Source organism: Nerophis lumbriciformis, linkage group LG17, assembly GCF_033978685.3.
Source record: "Nerophis lumbriciformis linkage group LG17, RoL_Nlum_v2.1, whole genome shotgun sequence".
NCBI lineage: Eukaryota > Metazoa > Chordata > Actinopteri > Syngnathiformes > Syngnathidae > Nerophis > Nerophis lumbriciformis.
This window is the reverse complement of record NC_084564.2, coordinates 22,325,001-22,337,417: the sequence shown is the minus strand read 5'-3', so window position 1 is coordinate 22,337,417 and position 12,417 is coordinate 22,325,001. Positions and strand designations below refer to the sequence as shown.

At 40.2% G+C, this 12,417-nt stretch overlaps 1 protein-coding gene across 2 annotated transcripts in view; it reads right to left on the bottom strand.

Moving 5' to 3' along the window:
• Positions 1-12,417, bottom strand: part of akt2 (v-akt murine thymoma viral oncogene homolog 2) — a 50,411-nt gene that overhangs the window by 13,880 nt on the left and 24,114 nt on the right. The window contains exons 5-10 of one of the 2 annotated variants that reach the window (XM_061972751.2): positions 7,852-8,005; positions 7,599-7,730; positions 6,795-6,860; positions 6,629-6,697; positions 1,881-2,003; positions 1,612-1,740 (exon numbers count right to left, since the gene is read on the bottom strand). In XM_061972751.2, the coding sequence (XP_061828735.1) occupies positions 1,612-1,740; positions 1,881-2,003; positions 6,629-6,697; positions 6,795-6,860; positions 7,599-7,730; positions 7,852-8,005 (673 nt within the window). Of the gene's footprint in view, positions 1-1,611; positions 1,741-1,880; positions 2,004-6,628; positions 6,698-6,794; positions 6,861-7,598; positions 7,734-7,851; positions 8,006-12,417 lie in introns of both variants that reach the window. The other variant, XM_061972750.2, reaches the window with a different exon arrangement.

Genomic DNA, 12,417 nt, shown 5'->3' with positions numbered 1-12,417 from the left:
TTGTTGAGGGCATCTCTGTATTCCTGTTGGTGTAGTGTGTAGATGTCCAGGTGAACAGTGAGACCGGTTTTCTTTGAGAGCCGTTCAAGCTGCCGGCCCTTGGCTTTTAGGTGACGGAGGTGGTCAGTGTACCAGGGGGCGGTGTGGGTGTAGGAGACAGTTTTGGTTTTTATGGGGGCGAGTTGATTGAGACAGGAGGAGAGTGCGCTGTTGTAGCTGTTAACCAGTTTAGTGGGGGAGACGTTCAAAGTGAGGGTGTGATCGGAGGTGGTGTCAGTCAGTAGGGCAGAAAGAGAGGGGGGGTGGATTGATTTCATGTTCCGGTATGATATGGAGCGTTGCTGCTTGATAAGGGGGGTGGGGATGTCTATGTCCAGGGTGAGGGCCAGGTGGTCTGAGAGGATGTCTGTGAGGTTGAAGCTGGTGAGGTTGCTGATGGAGAGTCCAATGGTGCAAATTAAGTCCAGGGTGTGTCCTTTTTTGTGGGTGGGGAAGTCAACGTGTTGAGTGATATTAAATGAGTTGAGAATGTCCAGAAATTCAGTGGCAGTTTTGCAGGTGGTGGAGTCGACATGAATGTTGAAATCTCCCAGTAGGATGACTGAAGGTGAAATGGCACAGAGTTGGGTGAGAAATTCAGAGAGATCGGAAAGGAATGCAGAGTTGGGTTTGGGGGGGCGGTAGATGATTGCAGTGACCAGGGGTTTGGGGCCAGGCAGCTTGAATGACTGGTGCTCAAAGGAGCAGGGGGTTGTGATGGTTACAGCAGTGGGTTTCAAGTGTTGGCGGTATATTGTAGCTATACCACCACCAGGACCGTCACGTGGTTTATCCATGTAGGTGTATCCTGGGGGTGTAGCTCTGTTGAGGTGAATGTATTCCAGTGGTTTTTGCCAGGTTTCGGTTATGCTAAAAAAGTCTATATTGTTGTCAGTTATGAATTCACTGAGTATTGGTCCTTTTTTATTAAGTGAGCGGGTATTGAGCAGAGCGAATTTGAGGGATGGGTGAAGTTGGATGGGTGGGGGAGCTTTGGTCAACGGTTGCAGATAGGCGGAGCGCACGTGTGGTTTGTTATTGTGATGACGTGTGACGCCACTGGGGGTGGATCGGTTGCGTGACCAGAGTGATGGGATGCAGTGTTGTTCAGTCCGGGAGTAAATAAACTTTCTACGGGAGCTTCTGTGGATGTATCTGGGTCGGCGAAACAGTCTGTGTGTTTTGATGGTTGCTGTGATGTCTGGAGGTATGGTGATGTGTTTGTTGAGTTTGAGGAGTTGCAGAGCGGAGTATTTGAGTAGCATGCTGGCAGTGGTGGATGTTAGCCTGGGATCGTTGGCCGACGGCCGCACACTTGTTGGCCAGAGATGGAGAGACAGGCACAACGCGATGATCCACAGCATGACAGAGGAGAGGAGAGAGGAGTTGGTGGAGGGACAGCGGTCCGTGATTTGCGGGAGGGACCCGCGCTGGCAGCGTGTTGTTGCTGCCAGGGCAGGGTGGCTGGAGGCTGGCTAGCTGTTAGCCACCAGCTGCGGAGCGGTGGCTAATTAGCCGCCAGCTCCCTGGTTAGCTGGCGGCTGCAGATAACACGCCTCAAGTGTTGCTTACCTCGGGTGCCAGGTACTCGGGAGTCCCGCAAAAGGTTTTCATGGTGGCCCCGTCTGTGATGCCTTCTTTGCACAGACCAAAGTCTGTTATCTTTATGTGGCCGTCCTTGTCCAACATGAGGTTCTCCAGCTGCACCGAGAAAGAGGTAAATGACAGTTAATGACATCACAATGTAGCGAGGACAACATCATGGAATTTGACAAAAGCCTTGCAGCACTGTACTATTTTAAAAGTAATCAAACAACATATCATTTATTTTTCGCCCTTACCTTTAAATCCCTGTAAACGACGTTGCACGAGTGGAGGTACTCCAGTGCTGAGACTATTTCTGCACCATAGAATCGTGCTCTGTCTTCTGTGAATACTCGGTCCCGGGATAAGTGAAAAAATAGCTGCAAATGAATGAAGCCATAACATCAGATTTCTTCCAGACATATGAAAATTATGGTTACATTGAATGTGTTTACATACTGTTTCATTTAGATTATTTGAATTAACCAGTAATAGTTTATGTGCCCATGAATTTTGCAAATTGTTTACCGGTAATTTTATTTCACTTTATTATATTCGGTCTTCATTCTGAATATCGATATATCTGTGCTCGATTAGTTTGTCCTCCTTTAAAATTGTCTTTAGCATAACATTGCTGTGTTAACTTGTGTAGATAGCAGCGGGTCAGCCAAAGATAAAATGGTCTGAAAATATTTATTATTAAAAATGTTTGTCACACGTCATTCACGTCTAAATAAATCATTCAATTTTTTTCTATTTTGCATCGAACTCAGTCCTTTGTTGTAGTTGGACTTTATGTGGCCAGTCAATGAAAAACACAAAATGTTATGCACCGCAGAGGAAGTAGGGATGCAAGGATTAACTTTTTTTTTTTATTATTAACCGTGATTAAAAACTTTACAGTTATCTAATTGCAAAGGCTCCACCATATCGTATGTTTCAGTCCTCCTTACGGTATAAACGGGCATTATACTGGTACGTTATTTTCGGTACAACCTGGAATGAAAACAAAGTTACACCAGTGGTGCATGCGCTGGTTAAATTAAAGTTAAATTAACAATGATTGTCACACGCACACTAGGTGTGGTGAAATTTGTCCTCTGCATTTGACCCATCCCCTTGTTCACCCCATGGGAGGTGAGGGAAGCAGTGGGCAGCAGCGGTGCCGTGCCCGGGAATTATTTTTGGTGATTTAACCCCCAATTCCAACCCTTGATGCTGAATGCCCAGCAGGGAGGTAATTGGTCCCATTTTTATAAATGCTACATTAGCTAAAAAATCGCAGCAAGACAAAGCAGTGAACTGTTCCCACCCCAAAAAAGCTAATGTTGCCAGTGTGAGAACATTTTAAGTACTTAAAAAATTACCATGCAGTCATCAGCTGCGTCTCCATTGCAGTTTTTCGCAAAAGAAACGATATTTCTAAAATTTTGATAAAGTAAATTTGCAACTTGTAGGTGTTTCCATTAAAGGGTGTTTTGCGTCATGAGCCGTAATTCTCGTAAAACCTCATCCCCGAGACTCCACTTTGATGAAGATATTGCAGCCAGTGCTCCATGATGTCAATAGAAGAAGAAGGCAGCAGGTGATCGCTCAAAAGCAACTTCCTTACAGCCCCATTGACACTTGCCCGGGCACGTGGGTCTCTCAGAGCCTGCGGTTTGGCCTCTATTGCTGGGAAGCGACCCGCGGGATGGCCCGGTGCGGCAATGTCGCTGAGCTCGTCTCCCCCCCAGCTGATTGATCGGAGACTTACGGCCCCGTTAACCATGTTCGGACATGTGGGTCCCTCCGAGACTGCGGGTCGGCCTCTATTGCGGAAAGCACCCGTGAGATGGCCCGGTGCGGCCGTGACGCTTCGCTCGACCCTAGCCGACCAATCGGAAGCGAGACCAAGACGAACCGCCTGCCCTGGTTGTCCTGCATAGGCACCCTGTCGGTTTGGTGTTTAGGGGCCCTCTAAATGCGGAAAAAGTATTGTGCTTTTGCAAAAAACTTAAATATCGAAACTTCTCAAAAACCACCCCATTGGAGCGCAAAAATGTTTTTGCAATATTTGAGAGGTTTTTCGTAATATGGGTGTTTCCATCACCAGTTTTTTACTGCGATATTTAGGTTTTGCGTATTTCTAAGGGTAATGGAAACACAGCTATTGAAGACATTGGCTCACCCATTTGCAAATCCTGCCATAAGAGTTGCAGCTAAAACGTCTACGTCCAAAATGGTGCAGCTTTACACGCCAAATTAAAGGCAATACATAATAACTGAGTTAAATTATTCTAGCGGCAAGTTACTTAATGAAGAGTTTTGTCAAATCCACACGCACAATCAGTAGCTTAGCGTTGTCAGTTCAGTGTAAACAAACAGCGACAGGTATTCATTGAGTGACCATTTAATGTCAGAGATTGCGTTTTCCTGACTGTATTGAATAAACTATAGGCATAGTATGTTAATTTAGCAAGTGAAAAACACTAACATAGAAAGTGAAAAACACTAACATAGGATTAGGAGCTTGAACTATACAATTTTATCAATCAATCAATCAAGGTTTATTTGTATAGCACCTTACAACATCACAATGGTGCACAAAGTGCATTACAGGACAAAAACTTAAAAACAAGTAGAAGCAAGCATTTTAAAACAGTAAAAAAACAAAACAAAAAAACATTTGTATTTAAAAACACTTATAGTAATTGTTTGTTAAAAGCCAGTTTAAACAAATATGTTTTTAGTTGAGATTCAAAAGCTTTTAGCTCCGTGAGGGCTCGCAACTCAGGTGGAAGGGAGTTCCGAAAAAGAACGATCACCCCATTTTTTAACTCTAGTCCTTGGTACTTCCAAAGATGTGTGCAAATATGAGCAGTGATTCCTTGGTGGGTGGTAAACAGTTAAAATATATACCATTTTATCTAACTATGTGCATTTTAGTTATTACTATCAGAGCATAATATAGATGATTAATAACGAATAAATACGCATTAGTGGCAGTTGAGGACAATAACACTTGAGTTTCCTCTGGGGAGTTAATCTTAACCTTGTTATACAATTATTATTGCATTCCTTTATTTATTACTATTAATACTTTATTTATATTTATGATTTTGTACTGTTCTAATGTACTGTTTTATTACTGTTATTTTCGACAGTAATATTCATCACATCAAAATCCCAAAGGAATGGGATTTCATTCATGTTTTGTTGTAAAATGAATCAATGCATACTAATCGTGATAATAGTGATTATTACTATATTTGTACAGTGATTATTACTATATTTGTACAGTGATTATTACTATATTTTGTACAGTGATTATTACTATATTTTGTACAGTCAAAATCAATAACCGTTGCATTCCTAGCGGTTAGTTGCCACTGCAAGATTAAAAGAAAACATGTAAAATCTATTTTAGCATGATTTTGTGGCTAAACTAGAGAGACCATTCAAAAACCGAAGCAATATTACAATATGTTAGTGTAAAAACAATGATATTGTGTGGGCTAGAATACATGAGAAAAAAACATAACCAAAATTTTATTTTTATTTTGTTTAAAAGGAAATGAATAGATTATAGAACCCTGATATATTGCGCTTGTTTTAATAAGGACACCAGCTTACGACTGATTACAGGCATGGTATGATTTTTTTCCCTTTACAAAAGGCAAGTAATGTCTAGTAGGGCTGGGCGATATGGACAAAAAAGTATATCTCGATATATTTTTACTTAAACTCGATATTTGATATACATCTCGATATATTTTCCGGTGAGAGTATACATATAAAGATATTAATTTTTGAGCGAGATTCACGGAAATTGAACTGAATGACAACTGTACTGTAAACATTCAGTGGCACGTTTATTAACCCAGTTAGTCAAGATGGGTATTAACAGCACAGAAAAAAAACTGTTTAAGTAGCACAGAATTACATAACATAAATAAAATAGACAATATTAATAAAATAAATAACATAGCTTTACAAATAACACAAAATGTATCAAACTCAGATAAAAAATATATTTGCAGGCAGGCACTTTTTAGTTCCCAGTCGATTATGTAATGGACTGTCACACACGTACGGTTCTGGTCAGCGCCAAGTAAGTGACTTTACTTAATTGTTCGGCAATGATCGTCCTCACTTCGGCATACATTTTTGGCAGCATTTCTCATGCAAAATATGCCCAGCTTGGCAATTTGAGAACAGTTTTGATTTGGGCTTACATGGTAAACAACTCAAATGAATGTTTTATCCAGACGCATACATTTGTCCAAATGTGGCCAAGTAGACGCATGGTGGACGTCGTCTACATAGCTAAAAGCAAAATCTAAAGAAGAGAATCCCTCTGCCATCTTCCACTATTTTTTTAAATATAATATCGCCCGCTTGAATATTCCCTTTTCTCTTCTACGACTCTCATTGTCATTTGGGATGTCTGATTGGCCTGTCCCTAATGTCAACCAATCGTGTCTCATCATAGTAAACAACTAACCAATCATGGATGTTCTTATACGTGCAAGCACGTCTTGGAAGGAGAAAGGGGAGGAGGAGTGCGAAGCGGGGGAGAACAAGGAATACAACAAATAAGCGGTGTTTGGTCATTCTAACGTGAAATAAATTATATCGATATTACGATATTTTCTTACTTCATATCTTGTTTAAAAAAATATCGATATATCTTACAAATTCGATATATCGCCCAGCCTTAATGTCTAGTTTTGATTCACACTGTCACTGAGGTGTTAGTTTATCTACATGTTTATTTTTGTGGGTGTAGTTTAAAGTGTATAGGGCAAAACAAGAGTTTATTTATTTTATCTTACATTAATGATGGCGTTGCATGTACTACTGTTAAATAGCCAAACCTTACTTCATTGCGGTCCTGTGTGTTTTTGTGTTGTCATTTCTTAGCTTACACTATGCTACAACAATAAAGGCTTGCTGATTGTGTTATGTTGTGTTTCATGAACAAACACGAGTGACGGGTCAGATGAGAAAGAGAAGGACTTACTTCTCCTCCATTTGCATACTCCATCACGAAGCACAGCCGGTCATTTGTTTGAAAAGCATACTTTAGTGTCTGTGTGAGAGTAAAACAAACAAAACAAATCGAGTAACTGCATTATCTAGATTACAAATGATCAATGGATTTTGTAGTGAAAAAATTAGGCACTTACTGTAAGAAAGGGGTGCCGCGTATTTTGGAGGACTCTGCTTTCGGTCACCGTGTGCGCTACCTCATCCTAAAGCAAACACATGCTATGACACAATAATACAATAAAATGTAGAACAAACCTATCAAAAAGGAAATTCAATAATCTACGTGTGGACGTTAAACCCAAAAGGGATCCCATCAGACATCAACTGGATTGTACTCACTTTTTCGTACATTCTAAATATTAAATAAATGCGATCAAAAGTCTGCTTACAATGGAGACTATGGGAGTCGCTCTATTCTGCCTATAAAGCCCTTAAAAAACAGCCAAACACCTTCATTAAGGTTTTATATACAGATGTAAGTACATATGTAATGTCATAACAGGCACATTTATAATATCATGTAATATTTACGTATTGTGATAATTTTATGGTTACGCAGCGCTGTAATTTAAAAAACGCATCACAGCTTTATTTACAAAAATATTTTTGTAATAATTATTTTTTAATAATTTTTACAAATAATTAATTGAAACAATTTTTATGACAATATAACAAATACAATTTATCTTGTAATGTGTGTAATTAGTTGTATGTTTGGCTTTTTTCAGAGTAGGGTCGATTAGTATTTCTAATGATTCAAGTGGAGGACGCAGCAGACAATTAACAGCCACTATTTGAGAAAATACGGTAGTAATTTTCCAAAATTGAAGATAGAGAAAACATTTTAAATGTTCATTTAAAATAAAACTGTGAGGGGCATACAGTATACAATCAGTGTGCATCTGCCCTTTAAAATACATTTTAACATGACAATCACTAACTTTAGCAATGATGACTTCTTTGCGAAGGATTTTCATGGCGTAGTACATGCCAGTGGCCTTCTCTTTCACCAAGATCACTTTGCCGAACGTGCCTTTGCCCAGCAGCTTCAGGTAGTCAAAATCACTCATGGTCTGCTGAGGGGACAACAAAGAAACCACAATGACCAAAACAAATCTAGGCCCTCAAGTCTTTCCCCAAATAATCCCTTTGGTGTGATTCAAGAGGATTTAAATTTAAAACATGCGAGCTGACCACTTTGGAGCGGGATTTGGAAATGGCGATCTCCATCTCCTCTGTGCTGCTGATGTCGCTCGGTGAGCCGAATTTGATCTCCATTGGCTCCACGTCCTGCTGCTGACTCTTCAGGCTGTTTGCCACCGCCTGAATCGATCGCATCCATTCTTCCCTGAAACAACAGTGCGCACAAACACATTACATGACCAGATAAAAGCTGTTAACTGGAATTAAACAAGTGGAATATTGTGATGTAAAATGTACATAAAAGGCACCATAATAATAGACGAACAATCCATCAAGTACTGTAAGTGATAAAAACTAATCACAATGTGTTTACAGGCCATTTCATTGCAATTATTCAAAGACTTAGTAATGGTTACATAAACAAAAAATGGTTGCTTAGTTGTAATCGGGTGTAATTTGGCCCTAAAATTCTATTTCTAGCATGACTGTAATTCTCACAAACTAAAATGGATTTTCCTGCCTTTAAAGAACAATGGCCCATTTAGGCCTGCTGTGTTTCTCAGGAGAACACGTGTTATTACTCCACTGTTGAAACTTGAGAGTTGCTCAAGATAAGATCGTCAGTGTTTACTTCTATATGTGATCAAGGTTTAAACACACTTGTTTGCACATAAAATACACTATCTCACCCCTCCCATTTCTGCTTGGGCTCGGCGTTATGGCTTACAACTGTATCACAATCTGAATGTTATATCTATTGATGTCAATAATTCTTGATATTTTTTATGACCTATAAATATAAGTACTAGAAGAAACATATATGAAATATAAACACTAAATTTTACCTAGTGTGTGAATGTGTGTGTGAATAATGTCGGTCTATCTGTGTTGGCCCTGCGATAAAGTGGCGACTTGTGCAGGGTGTACACCGCCTTCCGCCTGAATGCAGCTGGGATAGACTCCAGCATCCCCCGCAACCCAGAGAGGGACAAGCAGTAGAAAACGGATGGATAAACATTTTTAATTCATACATTTAAACTTCCTCTAGTTACAATCCTCTCAGTTTCAAGGCAGAAAGGAAAGGAAATGTCAACACAACCACAAAAACACTCAATATTAACAACATTCTAAAATGTATCAAATTGAACACTTAACCTCTGAAAATGAAAGGTGCAAAAATAAAGAATATGTAAGTCATGCACAAACACAAAATACATTATTTGGTTTACTCTCAAAATAAAATACTCAGTTTCAAGGTGGATCGTATTTTACACTTTGAAATGTCATAATGAGCGGCGATGGTCATGAAGTCAACTTGTCAAAGGTTTTCAGACAAAATTTTACCTCCAAATGGATGAGGAGATGCTGATTCTGGAAGTCCAAATAAAATAATAATATACAGGCATACCCCGGGCAGATATATGGCGATATGGGTGCCTGTGTCATATACCAGCAATACGGGGAGCAGGAAAAGCAGGGGAGTGGTTGTGACACGGTCGCCAGGGATAATGTTAGTGTTGTATTGTTGCTTACTACAAAAAATTAAGTTATTTATCAAGGCAAAACTATCGTCAGTGTTGCCGTTCAGCACCTGGTATTAACGGCAGGGCCAAGTTTATTATCTTCTGCTTCTCTGGAAGGTCAGAATAAACTGAGTGTGGTTCGCTTTATTACAGCTTTCCTTATTACGTTGTTACGCGTGGATTTGCTAGATCTCGTAAAAGACTGTGGTACCCGTTGGAAATCTGGGGTGAGAAAAACTATTTTATGCATATTTACTGTAAAGCAAAACATTTTATTGATATCGATTGTGTGTATCGCGATATATATTTATTGATAACGTTTTATTGCCCAGCCTTAATGTCAGCAGCCAGTTTCTTTACAGTATTTATTCAACACTTCATAAATATAGTATTAGGGTAGTCAATGTACACGTTGTATAGCAGTAACCATCTAATGAGAAGTCCTCAATCCATAGTCATTATTGTCTAAAATGCTCATAGCAAGACACTTGTGGTAGTAGTGTTATGCAGCAGTGCTGCTTGGAGTGGGGAGCTATGAATTCTAACATGTACTGTGACATTCTGAAGCAGCACATGATAGCCTCCGTTCATAAACCAGGCCATGTGACAGTTTTCTGACATGAAAAGGAGCCTAAACACACTTTCAAAATGACAAGTACTTCGCTGAGGAAACAGGTACCAGCAGGGAAGAAAAGTTGGTTTTGTATAATAGGACCCCTTTAATGTGGGGTCATTTGGGATGGGTACCGAATTCAGTACTTTTATAGGCACTAACAGAATCCTGTCGATACTACCAAGTAGCGATTCACGTAAAAACAAAGGGTGCCTTATTTCGATAACTTTGTTGCAAGTGACGTCATGTCCGGTTGCAGACTCGTCACATCTGGTTTCGGACTTAATACTGGCTCACGTGAACAATCACTCAAGGAGCTCTCAGGGTTGACTTAGCCAAAGCAAGTATGCTTGGTAAAAAAAACGATCGAACGTACAGGAAAGCTCCACTCTTCCAAAATGGGCTAGCTTGATGGTAATTTACATTGAATTTGCAAAAGACAGGCTAATATTAGCATTAGCGATTTTACATGACAATTTCAACACCTCCAAATTTGGTATTGAAAAATACAACTAAGATGCATGTTACGCTCAAACAGCTGGTGTGTAATAAGCAGTGTTGGGTTAGTTACTGAAAACCAGTAACTAGTTACAGTTACTAGTTACTTTATTTCAAAAGTGACTCAGTTACTAACTCAGTTACTTACACCAAAAAGTAATGCGTTACTGTGAAAAGTAACTATTTAGTTACTTCTTTTTTTCTCCTTTTTTTTTTAAGGCTCTCATTGATGCCCTTTTAGCCTTCATTTCAGTACTGTTATTGCACTGGAGAATAATACAATGTGTTGATCAACTTGACATGCATTTGCATCACTGAACTCTGCTAAGTAATGTGCTCTACATACAAAAGACAAAGATATGTTTCAAAGGGCCAGTTTATTTCAGGCCAAAACAAATTGACAAAACTATTTGAAATAGCTGCAACATAACATACATAAGTAACAAACAGCATAATGACAACATAGCTGTAAAGCTGGCTTCACCCAAGGAAGGCACACATGACATACCTACTCAGTGGCCTAGTGGTTAGAGTGTCCGCCCTGAGATCGGTAGGTTGTGAGTTCAAACCCCGGCCGAGTCATACCAAAGACTATAAAAAAAAATGGGACCCATTACCTCCCTGCTTGGCACTCAGCATCAAGGGTTGGAATTGGGGGTTAAATCACCAAAATGATTCCCGGCGCGGCCACTGCTGCTGCCCACTGCTCCCCTCACCTCCCAGGGGGTGATCAAGGGTGATGGGTCAAATGCAGAGAATAATTTCGCTACACCTAGTGTGTGTGTGTGACAATCATTGGTACTTTAACTTTTAACTTTTTAACATACACAAAGCCTAATCAGGAATTTTTTCTCTCTCAAGGAATTGTGAAATAAAATCATGTATTCAGGAGATCAACACTGTAGTGAAGCCCAGAACACTCTACACATTTCCCCAGTTTTAGTTTAGAGATAAGGAAAGATTGGCCTGGCCCACTAGCATCCCTCTTTATGTTTGTGAACTTTATAGTCTATACATTTAGAGTGATGTGATAATCAAACACTCTAGAAGTCTAGAATGAAAGAGTATATAGGAGAATTGACAGTGTGTACCTTCAATGATGAGCAGAGGCAGAGTTTGGAGTGTTTTCTTTAGCTCGCTTTCCATGTTTATGTGCTCACTGTCCAGGTACTTGGAACATGTTTTCCGTGCCATTTGTTGTTTGACGCCGGTATCATGCTAATTAGCTGCCTGAAAACGTGTGACTCCACTGTAGAAATAGCCTGCATGTCTTCTAGCACATACGCTGCAATGGCTCTATCAATGTTGTCCTGGCTAGCAGTGGCCGTGCCAGCAATCTGAGGGTTACTGGTTCAATCCCCACCTTCTACCATCCTAGTCACGTCCGTTGTGTCCTTTAGCAAGACACTTCACCCTTGCTCCTGATGGGTGGTGGTTAGCGCCTTGCATGGCAGCTCCCTCCATCAGTGTGTGAATGTGTGTGTGAATGGGTGAATGTGGAAATAGTGTCAAAGCGCTTTGAGTTCCTTAAAAAGGTAGAAAAGCTATACAAGTATAACCCATTTACCATTTATGTAGCTGTTTCAGCAGATTTGAATTGCTGTTTTGGGCAGTATTCCCGGGCGCGGTCACTGCTGCTGCTCACTGCTGCTGCTCACTGCTCCCCTCACCTCCCAGGGGGTGATCAAGGGTGATGGGTCAAATGCAGAGAATAATTTCACCACACCTAGTGTGTGTGTGACAATCATTGGCACTTTAACTTTAAGTAGATGGGATCTTTGATCCAAGACACAACTTACATTTAACTAAACTGTTATTTTCTTTGTGCTCGACAAAAGAAAAGTAGTGACAATGTCTCCATGTTAACTTGTTAAGAAACTCGACTTCTGACTTCACCATGATGTCTTGTTAGTTGTTATGAGAGTAGCGTATGTGTGTGTGCGTGTGGCCCTTTAAAATATCACAGCATGTGAGGTGAGTGAC